General features: G+C 37.3%; 1 protein-coding gene across 1 annotated transcript in view; it reads right to left on the bottom strand.

Annotated features, from left to right (window-relative positions):
- Window positions 1–19,867, bottom strand: part of Bank1 (B cell scaffold protein with ankyrin repeats 1) — a 246,458-nt gene that overhangs the window by 38,997 nt on the left and 187,594 nt on the right. Inside the window, exons 8-10 of the mRNA XM_028760512.1 lie at window positions 13,941–14,019; window positions 10,589–10,897; window positions 6,664–6,963 (exon numbers count right to left, since the gene is read on the bottom strand). Coding sequence (XP_028616345.1) covers window positions 6,664–6,963; window positions 10,589–10,897; window positions 13,941–14,019 — 688 coding nt within the window. The remainder of the gene's footprint in view (window positions 1–6,663; window positions 6,964–10,588; window positions 10,898–13,940; window positions 14,020–19,867) is intronic.

The following is a 19,867-nucleotide window of genomic DNA, read 5'->3' as shown; positions in this document are numbered from 1 at the left end:
CTAGGCATTAGTGTTATTTCTCTAGAGTTGAACCAGGGTCAATCTGGACTCAAGAGTGGGCAGACTACTGGGATTGTTGGTGTGAGGAGATACTGATAATAGAGTGGTAGGTGAAGGTAGGAAATAGGTTATAATGCTCAAACCTATTAGCGCCCAGTCTGACATAGAACTCCTTACCTCACCTCTACTGCACCCATGTGTCTTTCCTTCCTCCTGAGCTTACTGGGAAGTTTTACATCTTTACAGAAACTTAGACTTAGCAAATAGCCTCAATGCTTTTAAAGTTCAGAGGTATTTTTCAAATAAAACATAGCCATGAGGAAAGAACTATTATTTCTAGTCAGAGGGCTTGGATTAATAGAAAAAGTAGAAAGTTAAGTCACAGAGTAGAATGCTTTTTAAAAATGTATTGACATTGCTGACCCCATATGCTGAATTCTTGGTAAGCACTCTTCCAAATACATTGTACCCAGTCAGTGTTCAAGGCATGGTACCAATGCAATTTCTGACATGTCAATTTGGGCCTTTACCCAGTGTAATCTTATTTTTCTCTTGCTACCTTTAATTAGAATTTAAAAAGAAAAAAAACATAAACACAGTATATAATCTTGTCCTTACCTTTAAACACAAGAAACCAAAAGAGGGAAAGAAAAACCAACAAAAGCTTTGAGGTTTAAAATAATCTTAAACAATACAAATGTCCCAAATGACACCCTCATTTATTTTAAATATTGGATAAATGATGTCTGTAAAAGTTTCTCCAGAATAGAAGTGACATTGAATAAAAAATTAGCATAGTATTAAATATTCAAAAATGTTAAGCAAAGCAGAAGTAGCAGAGGAGGAGAGGGTGAAGGAACAAGTTCACTTGCACAGTTTGTCTTTCCAGGCTGGTTCTGCAAGAACACTACTAATGTCACCCTCGTTTATTGTCCCCTGAGAGCAAAAGAAGTCATTGAGAGTACTTCTTCCTGGAAAAATGGACAAAGTACCTTCAACATTATTGTGACAAAGCTGATAAAAATCTGGGGGATAGCAAATGTCATTCATGAGGATTCAAAATAGAAGTCACAAACCCCATGATATTCTGTGCCTACCACACATGAAAAATGAAAACATACACTCTATACTGTGTCCTGAGCTTGCAAATGACAGGCTCCTAGAAGGGATTTCTTTGTTATTCATTAGATGGCCAAATACACAGCCCACTACTGTACAACCAAGGTCCTGAGGTGCACAGGTGTATCAGACAGTTTCCAAAGCTTTCTACACTTTCCAGCATTTATTTAGACAGAGGTCAAACATGCTACTGGTGCCCCCCAATGAGAGGGACAGAGGTAACATAGGAAGAACAAGAGTCAATGCTCAGTCCTTATAGCCTCATTTTCCCCATCTCTCTCCCTACTATGTGCTGTATAAGAGCTAACCACAAAAGGCAGAAGAGGGAAAGGAGCAGAAGCAACAACCCTTTTCTGATGGTGTCAACAGAGGAGGAGAATGCTGTCACCCCATAGGTGGTCCCAGTGACTCACCTGAAGCTTAGGGAAGATATGGAGCCCCTATAAGAAAGTACAAATACTTTGATAGCTTGAAACCATTTCACTGTACTGACATTCTTACATTATTTTCACCTCATTATCTTGGATGTGTATCTAACACAGGTCACCACATGGAACAGGAATGTGGACATGGTCATATCAGCCATGTAAAAAAGAGCCATATGAGGATCTTTCACCTGGCAGGAACATACAGACTTAGGCGAATGGAAACTACGCCTTTGTGTCTAGGGAAAATGTGTGCCTACTCACCACCTAGCACACACACAGTCATTAATGTTAGTACATTCTTCTTTAGATATTGGCAGAGACAGAAGAGTGGAAAGCACATAATGACCTGGAGGTAAATGACATGGAAATTGAAAGGCATGGGTGATATTCACAGATGCTTAGATTCCTAAGGAGAAAACATTCATTTTCTTCCAATTCCTAACAAAAATGTGAGCTTTATCAGTAGGTTACTATGAAAATCTTCTTTCCACACAGAAAATCTCATAACCAATTATTTCCTCTAGTTTTAAGGAACTTAATTTAAGGGGAGTGGTAAAAGAACGACTTTTTATTTGAATATCTCATGTATGCAAACAAGACTATTTCTATTTTAAAAATGTGTCCTATCTAGGAAGTGAGTAAATTCTGGAGAAAGACAGGTTGTTTTATGGGATTGACAGCTTGAGGCCACCACAACGAGTTTATATCAGCTAAAGCTCCATGCATCCCTGGGTAGGCATATCCTCCTTCAGGCGAGCAACATATTTCCAACACCTGCTGCTTGCCCAGCTGCAGGCTGACTTGTTTTTGGTCATTTCTATTCAGTTATGAGAGAGTAAATACTAATTGAGTATTAATCTAAATCTTTTATTTTTATTTCAAATTGAAATGACTTGAGTAGTCCGGAAACTGTTGGAAACATTTAAAGCTATTAGACTTTTACATTTGGTAATAACTGGTAATAACTGGAATGGAATTTTCTTTCCTTCCTCCATATATGTCAGGAAATGCTTTCATTCTAGATACCAGTCGGTTTATTTATTTATTTTTACATTGTATTTCATGGGATCTGGTTTTCTAAAGTCTAATTTTATAATCTATTTGGTTATGTAAACTTTAAACCATTAAATACTACATATGCTAATAGAACTCACCCTATGTGGATAAAAACCGTCCAAAGCCAGGGCTATGCCCATTTGTTCTAATTGTTTTCAATATGGGTAGCTGGTAAATCTTTTGGAATGGCTTGCAATCTAGTATATCCACATATGCATATGAGAGGAGAGAAGCAGAAAGCAGGCACTAACAAGGAATAGAGGTTGTCTATAGAATAACTTAACGTATCATCTGCCCATCTTCTGCAGTTTGCCCTGATTCAACCACAGAGCATATGCAGCTTTAGCCCTAATGAAAACCCAGGAAAGCAGGTATTATAATTTACAAATGTAAATTTCTAAAAAGTAAATTGAGATTGTAATAATTTCACCAAGTTATACAGCCTTTGAGTTCACAGTGACATCAAGTTCAGTTCCATCTCTTCATGGGAGTCATGAATTTTACTGATGAACTTTCTTCAGAGGGGCTGCCACTCACTGGGATAGCTCCATAGATGATCTTCTTCTCTCAAAGATCACTCAAATCTAAACACTCTAACCTCTAATAACTCCAATCAGAGTTAACAGGATGCTCACAGTAAAAATCCTAGAAGAAAACTGAAAAATTAAAAACTCTAAAGTAGGGCATGTGTGTGTGTGTGTGTGTGTGTGTGTGTGTGTGTGTGGTGTCTCTATGGGCAGTTGTTAATGAACATTATCTAAAGATTTAAAATCTTTACTCTTAATCATGGCAATAATGCAGATCAGAATTTGTCAACATTGGTACTGTTAACATTTTATACTACATAAGATTTTACATTGGAAATGTAGAAGGCTGATTTTTAAATTATAGTTAATTCATCAGGTACCTCTGAGCTCCACCTCCTAGGTGCTACCAGTATTATTCTACTTATGAAAGTCACAGTCTCTTTAGACATTGCTAAGTGACATCTGGGAGACATTGAGAATTACTACTATAGGTAAACTAATCTTTTCCCCACAGACACACTCAGCATGACATATTAAAGATAAAACCACAAAAAAGTTGTGGTGCAATTGAAAAAAATTACAAGTGTTTAATTACACGTCCACCATTTGCTTACACGTTCAAATTTGTAATGTAAATTCACCCCAATTTGAATCTGGCTGCCTTTCCACTTTACATGAGCATGGAACTGAAGCCTTGAAAGATGAGACCAATAAGATTTATTCTTGTATCAGTGCTCTAACAGATGGCCTGAAAAGTCCCCTTGGTTTTCATTCAGTGTCTCTGTGAGTGATCCAGGAGACCATGGTGTTCTGCTCTGAGGACAAGGAGAACAATTCAGCAAACCCAGGTTACAAAGCTGTGCTGCCTCTGTTCAATGAACAGTACATACTCAGTCATAATGATAGCTCCTTTGTGGAACTGACCAGCACCCTTTCAGAGAAAGATAAAGAACTTCCCCTGGAAGGGCAGGAATCCTAAACTGACAAACTGAAGGATGACTAAGTCATTCTGTTCTGACAGTACCTATAACATGCATATTGTGTGCTGAAGCTAAATTGTTTGGATGAGGTCACGTAGGCAGAGAGTGGGCTACAAGGCTCTGACTAAGACCTGTTTCAACCAACTTGAATATATTTCTTTGCTAATGAAGACAGAAGACATTCTACTATGTCACAGTTATAGTGATAGGGATTAATTTTCTTCAGTTTCTCTAAGAATCCCCACAAAACACACACACACACACACACACACACACACACACACACACAATCTCTCTCTCTCTCTCTCTCTCTCTCTCTCTCTCTCTCTCTCTCTCTCTTTCTGTGATCAATTCCAAGTACAGTGAACTGTACGTGGAAATTCACTGAAAGCAAAGCAATTCTACTTGACATTTAGGGTCTTCGTAGCAGAGACTCCCTCAAGAAGGTCATATACAACTTTCTTGCACTGCAAAATGCCACGGATATCTCGGGAGCAACTACAAATTGAAAGGGGAATTGTATTCTGCCCCAAATTAGCCATATGGACTCAGCACTATCTTTGTTCTATGAACTGTATGAAGGGAGAATGAGAAATGATTCCTTGATGGGCAAATCTTTCCCTAATAGGAGTTTACATCTTTGCATGGTCTAGGATGGAGTTGTACTACCTGTCTATCTACATCATATTGATTATCATTCTCTTTCCTTGATTTGCTTTAAATCAAGAATTTGTTCATTAAAAGATATACAACTGTAGAAAGCTCTATGTTTTTGATGCCTATGAGCGTAATCTTGTCCAATATAACAGGAAGAGGAAAGTAGAGTATAAAGAGCATGCTATCTGAGAACAGGGAGATCATATAAGAAAAAAAACGTGTTTTTTTTTTTTAAACATGAACAATTCTTGTTGCTGTTCTTAATCTTAGGGTGTGTTTAGCACAACAATCAGAATCAGGAACATGTCTCCTATTCAGACGGATGGACGTGTGTTCAATTTTGAATTCAGTTATATTTCTGTGGGTGGAGAATGGTGGAGCGTTACAGGCAGGGGAGAGCTACATTTTTACATGTGATCTACAACAGGTAGACAAAGAAGCTCTCTGTGGGTGTCTTGGACCTTTGTTCTGTTCTGTATGTGTTCTGCCCTGAAAATCAGTAGTGCTTCAAACATTGGCTGTTTTTGGGCAGGAGAAAAGGAATTCATATGCTGACATAGCCTTTTTTTTGTCTTCCATACTGTTAGTGAAGTCTTCTACCATACTCATGTGGACATAGACCTGGCCTCTCCCACCATTTGTTCATCAGTGGATATCTATCAAATTCTCTCAGTTTATGAATTCTGCATTCAACAAGGACTTAATGATGGGAAGGAATGTTCGGAGGAGGCTGATCTCTTCTGCTGTGAATCTTGTAAGTTAGATGGGGAAAATAAAAATGAATGTATGAAGTGAGATTAATGTATCAGTAGAAGGAGCTCAGGGTTCCTCCTTCACAGGTGTGGGAAGCAGAGCGACAGGAATGCTGCTGGTGCTGCTTTCTAGTGTCAGCATTTCTGCAGCACAGTGAAACTCTTAGCATTAGTTCCCTTATCTCTGGAATGAGGCTGGCGATGTAATCCACACAGGGGTCATATGTGAAGTTGGCTCTATTATTATCCTGAGTGGCAGGCCGAGGCCACATATCTCAGTAGGCCACAGACACTATACTTTCTTAGTTAGTTTCCCTAATGTCTGACTTTACTAGAACCCAAGAAATGCATAGAACCCTTTTCTATATTAGAATTAGTATATCAAAATCATTCTTTGCTCACTCAGATCCTGAACAAAGGTATTTCTGGAATGTCCTCAAGACCTGCACAACAGCATATCCGTCTAGCATGGAGGGAGGAAGGACTCAGATGACCCCACACCTCAAGAAGGAACCATTAACAGTTAGGGGCCTCTAGGAGTGAGAGAGTCAGTTTTCTTTAAGGTCCCTTGTTGGTAAATCTTGTTCGAGTTGATGGCTTCACTAACATGAGTATGTAAGCAGCATAAATTGAATAAGGTAGATTATTAAAAATAAAGACAGCAAGTTGGGAGGGGGAAGGTGGATCTGAAGGAGCAGGGTGATTATGATATTGTATGCATGTATGAAATCCTTCAAGAATTAATAAAAATATTAAAAATTGTATCAATATAGCTTCTCTGTGACTTGAAAAGATGCTCACAGCTTTTAGAATTTTAAATCACTAATTGCCTCAATTTCTACTCCACCATCTAACCCCTGGTTTTCCATAAACCAAGGGACAAAACATCAACAAGTGGGGTCTCTTGACATGGCTCAGTGGCTAAACTTACTGGCAGCTCTTTCAAAGCCCCCAGGTTCAATGTCTAAAACCCTCATAGTAGCTTACAACTCTCTGCAGTTCTATTTTCAGATCATCTGATGCTCTCCCATGGTCTCCATGGGTACCGGGCATGTATGTGTTACATAGACATACATACAAGCAAAATATCCATGCATATACAATTTAAACATTGAGAAAAAGACCATAGACAACAAAATATTACCTTGAGCTATGTAAGGTGTTGTTTCTTCTTTGAGAGGAATATGAGTGGGCCGGGGTGTGGGGGCTGGTGGTCTGTTTATAATGAAAGACCAATTTCCAGTTCTTTTCTTTACACTCTTACTGGCCAGTATCAGGTCATACTCATTGTCTTCAGTCTCTGCAAATGCATATGGGTTTTCTTCTTCTTCATCCTCCTGTGTTTCTTTCTTTTCTTCTCTGCTGGGTTCCTCTCTTGTCTCTTGTCTTGCATTAAGATCATTCCAGTTTTGACTTCTTTCCATTTGGTCTTCCAGAACTTTCTCTGCTTAGGAAACATTTAGTTTGGGTTTACTCTTATACTTTATGCAATATCCTTGCTGTCTTTACTTTCATATATCACCTTTAATCAGTTTACTCATATGCCATTGAAAATAATAATAATAATAGTAATAATAATAATAATAAATATTTCTATGCTATTCAGAAATGCCAGCTGTGTGAGAAAATACTTTAATATGTGTTTTAAAATATTATTTCTTAAACATGGATTTAGGTATGTATTTATTATCTGAATATTGATAATATATTGATATATATTATCTGAATATATATCAACTCCAAATCCTTTAAAAGGAGGTGTTTTAAAGCATACAGCTTGTAGACATTTTTTTAGTCAGTAAGTCATCTTTCTTTGTCTACTGGTTGTACTGAATATTTCGCCTAAAATCTAATTTCTCTGAAAATTATTTGAGGGAACAGCCAGACATACGGCCACTGTCTGTCCTAACGAGTGGTTCCCTGCAATGACAAACTGACTTTCAAGAGTATAACTCCTGGTTTTCATAGGTTCTATGTGAACCTCATCCAGAAACATGGCATCAAAGTGAAGGACTGGACATACCAGTCACTGGTTTAAGGCTTAGTTATATGGTTAGAAAGCAATCACACATTTGGAGTCTTTAGGGGTCCATATTCAGTAAAATATTTACCTACTTTGTAAGAACATGCTAAGAAAATTTAGAAGCAGTTGTTAAACAGACAAGCATTTGAAGCACTCTATGGTTAATAAGCTAAAAAGGAACTCGTGGCTCTCTACTAGGCCAACAAGGTCTTTCGCTATGAATATTATTGTTTACTCTTTTTTCTATTTGCCTTTATTCAGATAACATGAATCTGATAATAATTATTATAATTGGGATTTTAGTGGAAAATCTTAGTTGCTCCAAGAAAGCACAACTAATAGAACCACACAAAAGGATATTTTTTTAAAAAAAGAATATTCAGGAATTGCTTTTGGTATTTCTGGGAGAGGCCACCATGACAGCCTTCCAAAGCATCTTAAACTTTATTCTGGTTAGTTTCACCTAAGTAGTGTTAAATACCTCTGTGCCTGGCACCAGCTTTAAAATCACTGTGTCTTGCTTCTTTCTGCATGAATAATATGGCGTTGGGATTTTGACTCCATGACTTCTGTTTCCCTGACAGCCTCTAGGTGAAACCTGATTAAGTGTGTGGGAAAGACTTTTGCAGCACTTCATTTTTAGCAAAATGTGTCAACCGTCTCACTTTTATGAACCCATTTCCTGAGCTGTTAACTCCCTTTGTTCTCCACCCACCGCTCTTTCCAACTTGTTCTAAAGTTGGACTCATACTAGGAATCTTACATTTTACTTCTTTCTTCCAAAGTGTCAGATTATACTTTCTGTTAAGAGTTTGGCCTGAAATTTTTTTTATTCCAGATTGTATACTAATAAATAATAAACAATAATAAATAATAAATGAATCACTCTTATGAGAGAATCCCTTCAACTGGTAAAATAATAGGGCACAAGTATTTAGAAAAGACAAGAACCTTGAAAGTAAGTATTTAACATATTCTAGTTATAGGCTCTCTGGCCTTGTGTTCCAGTGGCAGATGGGACATAACAGTAGTTCAGTTTTTTGATTGTTACAAAGGTTAAAAAGGTGTTCTATAGTGGTATGTCTTATTATTTTATTAAAAATATGTCTGCAAGTCTCATGCATGGAATTTGATGTCTGTGGTCCATAACTCAAGGATAGATCTTGACAAATGAGCGAGTGGTCAAGATCACTTGTTACGTTTGCAGGGGACCCGAGTCTGATTACCATGTAGTGGCTAACACATTAGTAATCAGTCCTATGAGATCCAACAGGCATACACATAGTACACATACATTTGTTCAGGCCAACCAACGTTCATACACATACAGTAAAAAGTGAATAAATCTAAAAAAGAAACTTTATAAAAAAAATATGTTGGCAAACAGTGCCATTTTCTTTTCTGCTCACTTTTCAGTGCTATGGTGAAAAGATCAATTGAAACAAAAAGATATAAAAGTAGAAAAGGAATCAATTGGCAAGAGGAAGGCAACCAGTAAGAAGGAGATAAGGAAGTAGGGGAAAATGAATATGATAAAATATATTATATATATATTTAATGTGTATTATAATGAAACCCATTTGTAAATGTTATATTCAAAATATAAAAATATTAAGCAAATGAATGTAGCAATATGATTTCTAAATAAATGGTTTTTTGGAGGGGTTGCCTCTTATGTGTATTAGTTTTCAGGAGATATATTGGTCACAATTATAATTTTGGCCTTAGATATCTGGTTAAACTCAGGAAAGAATGACAAGGTTTCTTAACCTACACATTGTATATTGAGACTTATGAGAAATAAGATGTAATATTCCATCTTATAGATATTTAATCTGATACAAGATAATGGTTTCATATTATAATCTTAAATATTTAAAAATTTTAAGTATTAAAATACAGTAGAACTTTGTGACCAGTCTGCTGCTAACCTGTTTTCTTCTCCTACAGAATTTTATGTACCAAATGTACTGTTGTCTCCTGAGGGTCCACAGAAACTTGGCACACAATAGGTGAGCAATGAATGCAGGTTGAATGGTCAAAAAAGTGTCTCCCAGGTTTGGTTTTCTGACATAGTGTGGCTCCTTAGGACGGTTTACACTGAATAAACACAGCCTTCCCAGAGACATGTATCTTAGAGGTCATGATGCTAAATTTCATTGTTTCATACATTCACTTGAAGACATATTTTTATTTCATGTATGTACGTATTTGCTTGCATGGATGCATGTGTACCAAGTACATGCAGGGCCCAAAGAATCCAGAAGAGGAGACAGATGTCTTGGAACACTCAAAGACCATTGTGAGCCACCACATAGGTTCTGGGAACAGAATCTAGGTCCTCTGCAAGAGCAGCAAGTGCCCTTAACTGCTGAGCCATCTCTCCAACCACTTCAAATTTCACCTTTTAAAGCCATATTCATACCTTTGATAGTCTTTTGGGATCTGATGTCTAAAATCTATTATTTATGACATATGTTGAATAAAGAGTGGCATTTTAGTCTTTATTATGAAATTTTTGTTGTGACAACAGTTCATAACTTGAGAGGTTAAGCCCAGAGTAGGTGAATAACGTGAGGAGGAGGATGAATGACCCTGGAGCTGGGAGTGTCCAATGCTATGGAGAACTCCAAAAAGATTAGTCATAAAGGAAGATCTCACTACCAGGAAAGTAAAGTGACTATGATCATTTTCCAGTTTCCATTGACAGCCTTCCTTCTGGCCAGAGCATTGAACTTTCCCAGAATGCACCACGTACATTTTATGTGCGTCATTACGGATTCTTTCCAAATTCTAGGATTATTTTATTATTATTTTTTATATTTACTTTCCTGATTCTTTGTCATAACACTTTACTTGGGGAGGGAGACAGAGAAAGGAGGTAGATCATCTCTTGCTTTCTTCCCTTAGCTTCAGTTGTTAAAGTCAGAGAGTCACCCTTGGTTTTCAAATCTGATCATGTGTCTGCAGATCCACCCTTGTACCATATGTTGTGCAGAAGCCTTGGAACAAATTGTTTCTCTGTATTTTTTAGCTGGAAACTTACCTCGTGAGGTAAAGTGAGGTCTTTCTAGTTGGGAGGCAGCAGCCCCTGGTCGTGGTGGGGGCAGAGGTGGCCTGCAGTGTGGGAGAGGCTCTTCGGAGTTGCCTTCGGTGTCAAGCCCAGGAATGAACACATACAGATCGTCATATTGGTTCTCGGAGCTTTCCCTGTCGACCTCTGGCAGGCTGAGTCTCGCCTCAGCACTGGCCTCTTCCCCTTTTGTGTCCACAGATCTTTCGAGCTCCTCAGATCTGTCTGTGCTCTGCCTGGGTGTCTTCCTGAGTTCATGATGAGATGCTGGAGACTGCATGGCTATTTGTAATGAAGATTGAACAGTTTCACTTACACACACTTACAGGGAGGTATTTTGAGAATCTTCACAGAAGCAGGAGTAGTTAATACATTTCGATCATCTGCTATATAGTAAAAAGCTGCCCACTACACAGTTCCTCTTTAACTAATGGATATCAAAGCTCCATCTACTCTTGTTTCATAAGTACATGACCTAGCCACATATTTTGATACTATAGAATAACTGTAGGAAATGAAACCATGCCTCTACTTAGCATTTTCATATATTTATTATATATATTATTTAGTGTAGCCATTGTAATAGTTTGTATAATTAATTACCATAAATTTATTATGGGTGTTTCATTAATTTTTGAAAACATCACTTGTTAAAAGTATCTTTTTTTTCCTCCCTGGAGAAAGCAAACCTATTGATAAAATACATTCTGTTCTAAAATTTAACCAAATAATCGATTCAATATCCCTATACTAAGAAGCATACCACACTTTCTTGTACATTATACAATAATACTCTAACAACCCAGGAACAGCACAAAAACAGTGGGCTGCAGTAACCTCACAGCTGTAAAACAACTTATGTAATGTTCTATTTGAAAATGAAAATGAAAGACACAGTTTTTTTGATCTTTCAAACAGACGTTGGAATGTGTCTTATCATTTTCAATGAAAAAGAATTGTTTTCAAATGTCGCTAAAGTAAAATATAGCTTTAAATATCAAACAAAACAGTGTGTGTGGGGGGGATTTTTTGTTTCAAAAAATGAAGTTACACGGTAGAAAACTTTCAGCAGTGAAAGAAAACTTAGGCCTGTGGAGGAAAGTGCTTGTAGCAGGGCAGTCTTTCTTCTACATGAAGAAGAAAGACATGTGTTTTGCTTTTAGAAATGAACTTAGATTCTATAAATACTAGTCTGGGAAGAGCAGGTAGGTGTGCATGTGTTCATGCATGTATTGTATATATGTTGCATATGTGGGGTATGTGTGTATTGTGCATGTGTTGTATATGTGGGGGTACGTGTATGTCTCAGAATTTATGTATATTCAATTGTTGAATATGTGTGTGTATTGTATGTGGATTTGGTGGTGTCTGGGGAGTGTGAATATATGGTATGTTGGATATGTGTGTTGTGTGTTTGTGTGTATGTGTATGCATGTGTGTGTGTGATTTTTGTCCAGAGGTCTCATTAATTTTCCTGTCTATAGCACCTAAACACTTAAATTTTACTTTAAAATTACTTTAAATTACTTAAAGTAATCCCTTGAAATTTTGATGGAGATGATGGAATGACTGGAAGAAATGTATTGTTCAGCCACAACTACATGAAGACGCTTGACTATTTTGTCTAAGAAAATCAGTCATCAGCCTAGAATTACCGTCAAAATACAGGAAATTGCACACTAGCACTTTGGTTTTAGAGTTTGCATTTGGCACTAACAAGGAACAGAAGTTTCAGGTGCTTGTCAGATGTGGCCAGATCTGGAGTCTAGCCCTAGCAAGGTAGAGTTAGTAGACAGATGGTTTCAGGGTACCCCATCATCATTGTGATACAGAGTGGAATACTCTGACCTTCCTCCAGTTCCATGAAAACTGGAGACTGAGCCCAGTCACAGTTGTACAGTTGAGAGCTCTCAGTTTCAGCTGCAGAGATGAGATTTTTTCATTTAAAGAAATTGCAATAATGTTCTCTTGTTATTGGCAGTTCTTTAGAGGGTAGAATATTATGATAGATATGTAGGCAGTATTAATAATGAACTTTATTATTCATGACCTTTATTATTAAGGTGATAAAATATACAACCTATAACCATTCTAATCAGTTTATTAATTTAATATATGGTATTCATATGTGTATTGTGATAATGTTTGAAGTACTTTATCAAAGTAGACTTGGTAAGCATTGTATTGAATTTTTTGTGATTTACATATTGGCCTGTCTTTTGAGACGTTTATGGCCAGTAGTCAGTAGTGTGTAACTGGGCAGTGAGGATGTACTGCTATAGGTCCTATGGATATGAACAAACCAATCTTAATCTTCTAGGATGAGTATTAAAAATGAAGGGAGCAGGCCATCAATGAAGAACCAGACAAATAAGTAAAATATAATAGTGAATGATGCGAGCACAGTAGAGAAGGGTACAGGCAAAGGGAAATTACAAAACCAAAACAAATAAAAGGAGCCATGATCTGAAGATGAAACAAGGCAGGAAGTTCGGATTCCCAGGGAGGAAGAGCATGTGAAAGGAGCAGAAACTGCATATATTTGGTCACAGAGGCATGTGCATTCTCTCTAGGCTAGATAACAATGAACAGTGACAACTGGTTGAATGCTGGAAACATTTCGAAGGTACAGTCAACAGTATTATGCTGGGCTGGATACAGAGTGGGAGAGAAAGAACAGAAGTTCAAAATGACTTCAACATTTTTGTACTAACTTGAAAGGAAAAGAAAAGAGCATTTTTGTTGGCTGAGGAGGGAAGTCAGCAGGTGGAGACACTGGGTACCCCATCATCACTGAGTGGGGTGCTCTGGAGGAGCAGGAGGGTGAGATGTCCATGATAAATGCTGGTGAAGATGGTAAGCAAGTCACTGTATGCTAATAAGACCTGGCCTGAAACTGTAGGAACACAGAATTCATCTTCAAACGTTAGACATAGAAATACATGTACTCTGGCATTAGAATCTTAGGAAACATCCTAGCCCCAGCTTCCTATGTCACAGCTGAGAGAACTCAGCTCCACTAAAAAAAATGGGATTCAGTTTTGAAAAATCGACTTGAAAACATAGGTTTCAAATACTCAGAAAAGAGCATCAAAGTGATTCCTGTAGTTTTTCAAGGTAGGAAAACTCATATTTCATTGTTAAATCTTGACCTTGTTAAAGGTGTTTAAATTATCAAATGTAGGTAAAACATCTTTGCCTCAACATTATTTAAAAATTCTTTGGTTGATGAAGTATCTTTCTACATTCCGTTCAGTCTTTCTTTTGAGTTTAATACACCACACCATCAAACCTACGTGTATTCATGGAGTAGAGAAAAACTTACAGGGTGAATATGTGGAAAGTGAGATTATATCTTCTTCATAGTCATTTTCTTGCTCATTATTTCTGCCAGTGTTTTGGTTCTGAAAGGAAGGAAGGTAATTTTTAATAATAGTTTTAATCTTACCTAGGGGTAAAGAAATGCCATTAAAGTTTTATTAAATACTTATTCCTTCATTACCATTTTTGGCTACTACCATCTATATGTGCTCAATGAAATATAGCATTAAAAGAACAAATGAGAAAATAAGCCATCCATCTTGAATAACAAATGGATTTGGAAAAGAAACATAACAACTGTTTTAACACTTGAAGAGAATCACGAGTTCGGGTGTGGTAAAGACCTTCGCCACACTAAATACAACTGGTTCTCTTAAAACTGTTGCCTTTATTATTAAAAAGATGTGAATTTTTTACATCAGGTATATTATGCTAGAATAGTAATAAAATGTTTATAAGGAAGAAAGTAAGCTCACTTATTTCTACTTATTTGTCAATTTGAAGTCAGTTCTAGTATGTATTAATTTACTTACTTACTTACTTGCTACCTTATTTATTTAGCAGTGGGGGAGCTTCAGCACCGGGTCTCCCACATGCTAAGTATTCACTCCACCACTGAATCACACCCCAGGTTCTACACACCAGGTGCTACTATTTTTAGAAGACTGAATTGCTGAGAGAGGACAAAATCCTATTATCTCTGGGAGAGCTAGTTTTATTTAAACTCTCTGGGGGAGATGGCACTCCTATAATTGTGGGACATAGACAGCCAAGCAATAGCAACTGTATTTGTCAAAACTGCATAGAGAAAAGGATGGAATGTGACTGTATTTACCAGGGACCACAAGTTTTAAACACACTTTTCAAATGGCTTATTCAAAAACACAGTTTTGTTCTTGACAGAATTGACAGAAATTATGAGACCATTTGTTCTATGCTAGAAGTATCCACATTGGTACACTCAGCCATGGCATGCTCAGGTATTTGACCTGTACCCTGACCTCATCAATTTTATTTCCCATCTATGTTGGCCAATAAAACCCAATGGAATAAACTTATTTCTTAATGAATGCTCTCCACAAAAGCACTATAACCTCTATTTTTTCCAGGAGTCGTAAAAATAAAAAAAAAAATGCTTCAGTTCTTTATTGAGTTAATAGATCATTTTAGACCTCAGTCCTTTCTCCTAATTACAATGTACAAAATGATAACATTGATGTATTGGACAATATTTGCAAGTATTAGTATTATAAAAATCATTGTTTAATATAGATATCTTTGCTTTCTATTTCTAATTAGAATAATCTGACATTTTATAATATGGATCTGAATACAGTTTAGAAGTCTACAATACTTTTGAAATTACATAAAGGATTTTTTATACCTCTTAGACATTAGAAATAATAATTTCCAAAGACCTTAAGAATTATGAAAAATACTATACATTAAGAGCTACTGGGCAAGTGCCTAGATGTTAGTGTAAAGAAATTCAAATATATTGGAGTAAGTTTCGTGTCATGGTTTAAGCCAGGTAGTATTTGTAAATTGCCTAAACTCAAGAATATCCCAAAGGAACCTCCTTCTAAATTTTATCTTAGCCCAACTTCTGTGCAATAATAGTCCATATATTTAATTTTATAAGAGAAATTGTATTTTCTGGTATTTCAGTTAGAATAATCTGAAATTATTCTGAAATATTTATAATAGAAGATCAAATGTTTTCTTCTTAAGTTCCTTGCAATTGTATTTTAAAAATATGCTTGATTTGATGATAACTCTTATGAAAAACCAATGATGGTGTCAAAGATGAGTCTCACTTTTCTCTGACATCTAGACACTAATGCTTGGCTATGTGTCCTAGTGAACAGAGTATGGGCTATAGGTTAACTGAAAGAGAAATCACAACTGAGTAAATCATCAGCTATATGATGTGAGGAGAAATATTTTAAACTTCAATTTTCTACCCTGTGTAATGTGGGTAGTTATCTATGCTCCATATTTTATGAAGACTTAATGAGAATAATACAGACTTGATAGATTTTTCTTCTTATAAATACTTTCAAGGAAGCATGATTTCTTTTCCTCTGTCTGACTTTATTGATACATTTGTTAAATGTTCAGTCAAGTTTCTATATATTACATACACTGTTATAAAAGGAAGACAGTTATAAAATAAAGTCAAAATTATATTGCTGCTGGAAGATAAAGAGAAACAAAATATCCTATTTTATTTAGTTTAATAAAGCTTCATTACAGATAAATTAGAGAAATAAAAAAAAAACTGATCCTAATAGAGTGATGGTGGCTGATATTAATGCCCCAGTTCTACCAATAGATGGGTCACCCAGAAAGTGACCACACCTGAAATTAGATTCTAGGCATCACAGCTGGAGCATGGAAGGACAAACAAAAGGGGCTGTCTGGAGATAGATACTGCATAAAAACCAGGAGAGAGGGCTGCAAATGCATCCCAAAGTTAAAGGCTTCACCAAAGTTCAGAAAAAAAGCTGAGTAAACCAGTTTATCTGGCTTTTGGGAGAATGAAACACACCATGTACAAGATTTCCTTTCAGAAACAGTGTGACAAAGGGTCAGAGGGTAACTATACTCAGGATTTGGTTTTCAAAATATAGACTGACAACATCAGAGGGAGAGTGCTTCATTCCAGTCAAGGACTTCAGTGAGGGTGTAGACAGGATGTGGTGTAGACAGGATGTTTAAGAACTCTGAGGTCAAAGGCTGGAGAAAGAGAGTTAAATATGACCACGAAAGTTTCTACTCCCTTAGTTATCTCGCGGCCAGTTCTCAGCCTAAAGTCTTCTTTTAAGGATCATTCCTTCAGAGAATCCTCTACCTTATCACACATTTTTACATTAACAAACACATTTTCAGTGCAACCTAGAACTAAGCTAGGGGTAGAGAGAATAACATGTGTGGCTTAAACGTCCTTTGTATTGGATCTAGGAACACTTGAAAATATATTTGGAGTAGATGCATGACTAAGAAGTAGTCCTCCAATCTCTGAAACAAAGAGTACATTTATAGTGGACAGATAAACTAGCAGTTTGATTACTAAGACATAACTGAAAAATCAGGCTAACAGAACTGAGTTTCAAGTACATAGTTGACATTGTGCTTTGAAGATTTCAGACGAGTAGTTACATATGGGCTACTGAGCATCAACTGTAAAACATACTTGTCCAACTACTGTCTCATTCCTTTCTAAAATGAACATTGATAAACTGGCCATGATATAAGTAGATAAGTTTGGTACTACAAATGTCTGAACAGTACACTGAAGATGTGTCTGTATCGTAGAGATGAAGCTGGGTGGGAAGAAGGCTTTAGTGAGTAAGTACAAGGATGAGAAAAATGCAGAGAAACAAGAAAGGTTTAACAACACATTCAACAATCTAAGAAGAGAGTAGTTCTTAACGATTCTTGATTTTAGAATGATATTCAGACGTGAGCAGAGACATCTTACATAAGGAAGAGTTTCTGGCTTAGGGAACTTTACCCAAAATTCTCAACAACTGCATTCCAGGAAGTTCTCAGCATACCATCCACAAGTAACAAATTTAAGCATGATTATCACCAACATGGAACAATCAGGCAGCATACATTTCTTAAGGAGTTTTCTCTGTGTATAATGTACTAAAAATGGCAAGTTTCTAAGAAAACATGGAGAGGTGATATATCAATCCCCAAAGATGCTGACTAGCTTCGGAAAAAATATCAATATAAGATACACTAAGGGGTTATAATTTTGTGTTTTGCTTAATTACAGATTTCAGTATAAGATACTAGTGAAATCATTCTTTATAACATAGCTAGGACTGAGTTTGGAAGGATGAGAAGGGTTTGCGAGACTCATCATGAATCCAACTGTAGAAGCTGATGGATGTTTACTGATCTAACAGATGAAGGGGCAACAGATGATTTGGAGGAAGATGAACACATGTTGCTGTTCTAGTAAAGAAAAGCAAAGGCAAGGCTTGGTGATTCATGGGAAGAGAAAGCCATGTGATCCAAACAGCAGCTGACATCTTGTCAGATGTAAATTGTGACAGGAAGCCTAACAGCAGTACTTCTTTTTTTTTTTTTTTATTGAATGATTTATTTACATTTCCTATGTTGTCCCCTTACCACATCCCCCACCACCCCCTCGGAACCCCCAATCCCCTCGCCCCTCCTCCTTCTTCTCTGTGGATGTAACCTCTATCTACCCCCCCCCACTCCCACCTCCCCACCCTCAAAATTCCCACCCCCTGGGGCATCCAGCCTTCATGAGGTCAAGGTTCTCTTCTTCCACCTATGCCCAGCAGGGCCCACCTCTCTTACATATTCAGCTAAAGCCCTGGATCGCCCCCTAAGTGCTCCCAGGCTGGTGGTTTAGACCCTGGGAGCTGTGGTTGGTTGGTATTGTTGCTCTCCTCATGGTGCCACAAATCCTTTCAGCTCCTTCAGTCTTCACTCTAACTCCTCTATTGAGAACCCCATGATCAGTTCAATGGCTAGTTGTGAGCATCTGCCTCTGAATATGTCTGACTCTTGAAGGCCTCTGAGGAGATATCCATATCAGGCTCTTATCAACATGCACTTCCTGTCTTCCACATCAGCATCTACCTTTGGTGATTGCACATGGGATAGATACTCAGGTGGAGTGGTCTTGAGACGGCCCCTCCTTCAGTTTCTGTCCCTCACTTTGTCTCCATATTTGCTCCCTTGAGTATTTTGTTGCTCCTTCTAAGAAGGACCGAATCACCCTCACTTGGTCTTCCTTCTTTATGGGCTTCATGTGGCCTGTGAGTTGCATCTTGGGCATTTCAAGGTTCTAGGCTAATATCCAATAATCAGTGAGTGAATACCATGTGTGTTCTTTTGTGATTGGCTTACCTCACTCAGGATGATAATTTCTAGTTCCATCCATTTACCTAGGAACCTCTTGAATTCATTGTTTTTAATAGCTGAGTAATACTCCATTGTGTAAATATACCACATTTTTTGAATCCATTCCTCAGTTGAAGGACATCTGGGTTCTTTCCAGCTCCTGGCTATTATAAATAAGGCTGCTATGAACATAGTTGAGCATATGTCCTTATTATATGTTCGAGCATCTTCTGGGTATATGCCTAGGAGTGGTATAGCTGGATCCTCGGGTAATGCTATGTCCAATTTTCTGAGGAACCGCCACACTGATTTCCAAAGTGGTTGCACCATCTTGCAGTCCCACCAACAATGGAGGAGTGTTCCTCTTTCTCCACACCCTCGCCAGCATCTACTATCACCTGAGTTTTTAATCTTAGCCATTCTGACTGGTGTGAGATGGAATCTCAGGGTTGTTTTGATTTGCATTTCCCTGATGACTAAGGATGCTGAACATTTCTTTAGATGCTTCTCGGCCATTCAAGTTTCTTCCGTTGAAAATTCTTTGTTAAGCTCTATACCCCATTTTTTAATAGGGTAATTTGGTTGTCTGGAGTCTAATTTCTTGAGTTCTTTGTATATATTGGATATTAGCCCTCTATCAGATGAAGGATTGGTAAAGATCTTTTCCCAATTTGTTGGTTGTCATTTTGTCCTATTGACAGTGTCCTTTGCCTTACAGAAACTTTGCAATTTTATGAAGTCCCATTTGTCAATTCTCGATCTTAGAGCATATGCCATTGGAGTTCTGTTCAGGAACTTTTCCCCTGTGCCCAAGTATTCGAGGCTTTTCCCCACCTTCTCTTCTATTAGTTTCAGTGTATCTGGTTTTATGTGGAGGTCCTTTATCCACTTAGACTTGAGCTTTGTACAAGGGGATAAGAATGGATCAATTTTCATTCTTCTACATGTTGTCTTCCAGTTGAACCAGCACCATTTGTTGAAAATGCTGTCCTTTTTCCACTGGACAGTTTTAGCTCCTTTGTCAAAGATCAAGTGACCATA

This window comes from Grammomys surdaster, unplaced genomic scaffold (assembly GCF_004785775.1).
Source record: "Grammomys surdaster isolate TR1022 unplaced genomic scaffold, NIH_TR_1.0 126531, whole genome shotgun sequence".
Lineage (NCBI taxonomy): Eukaryota > Metazoa > Chordata > Mammalia > Rodentia > Muridae > Grammomys > Grammomys surdaster.
This window is presented reverse-complemented; position numbering and strand designations above follow the sequence as displayed.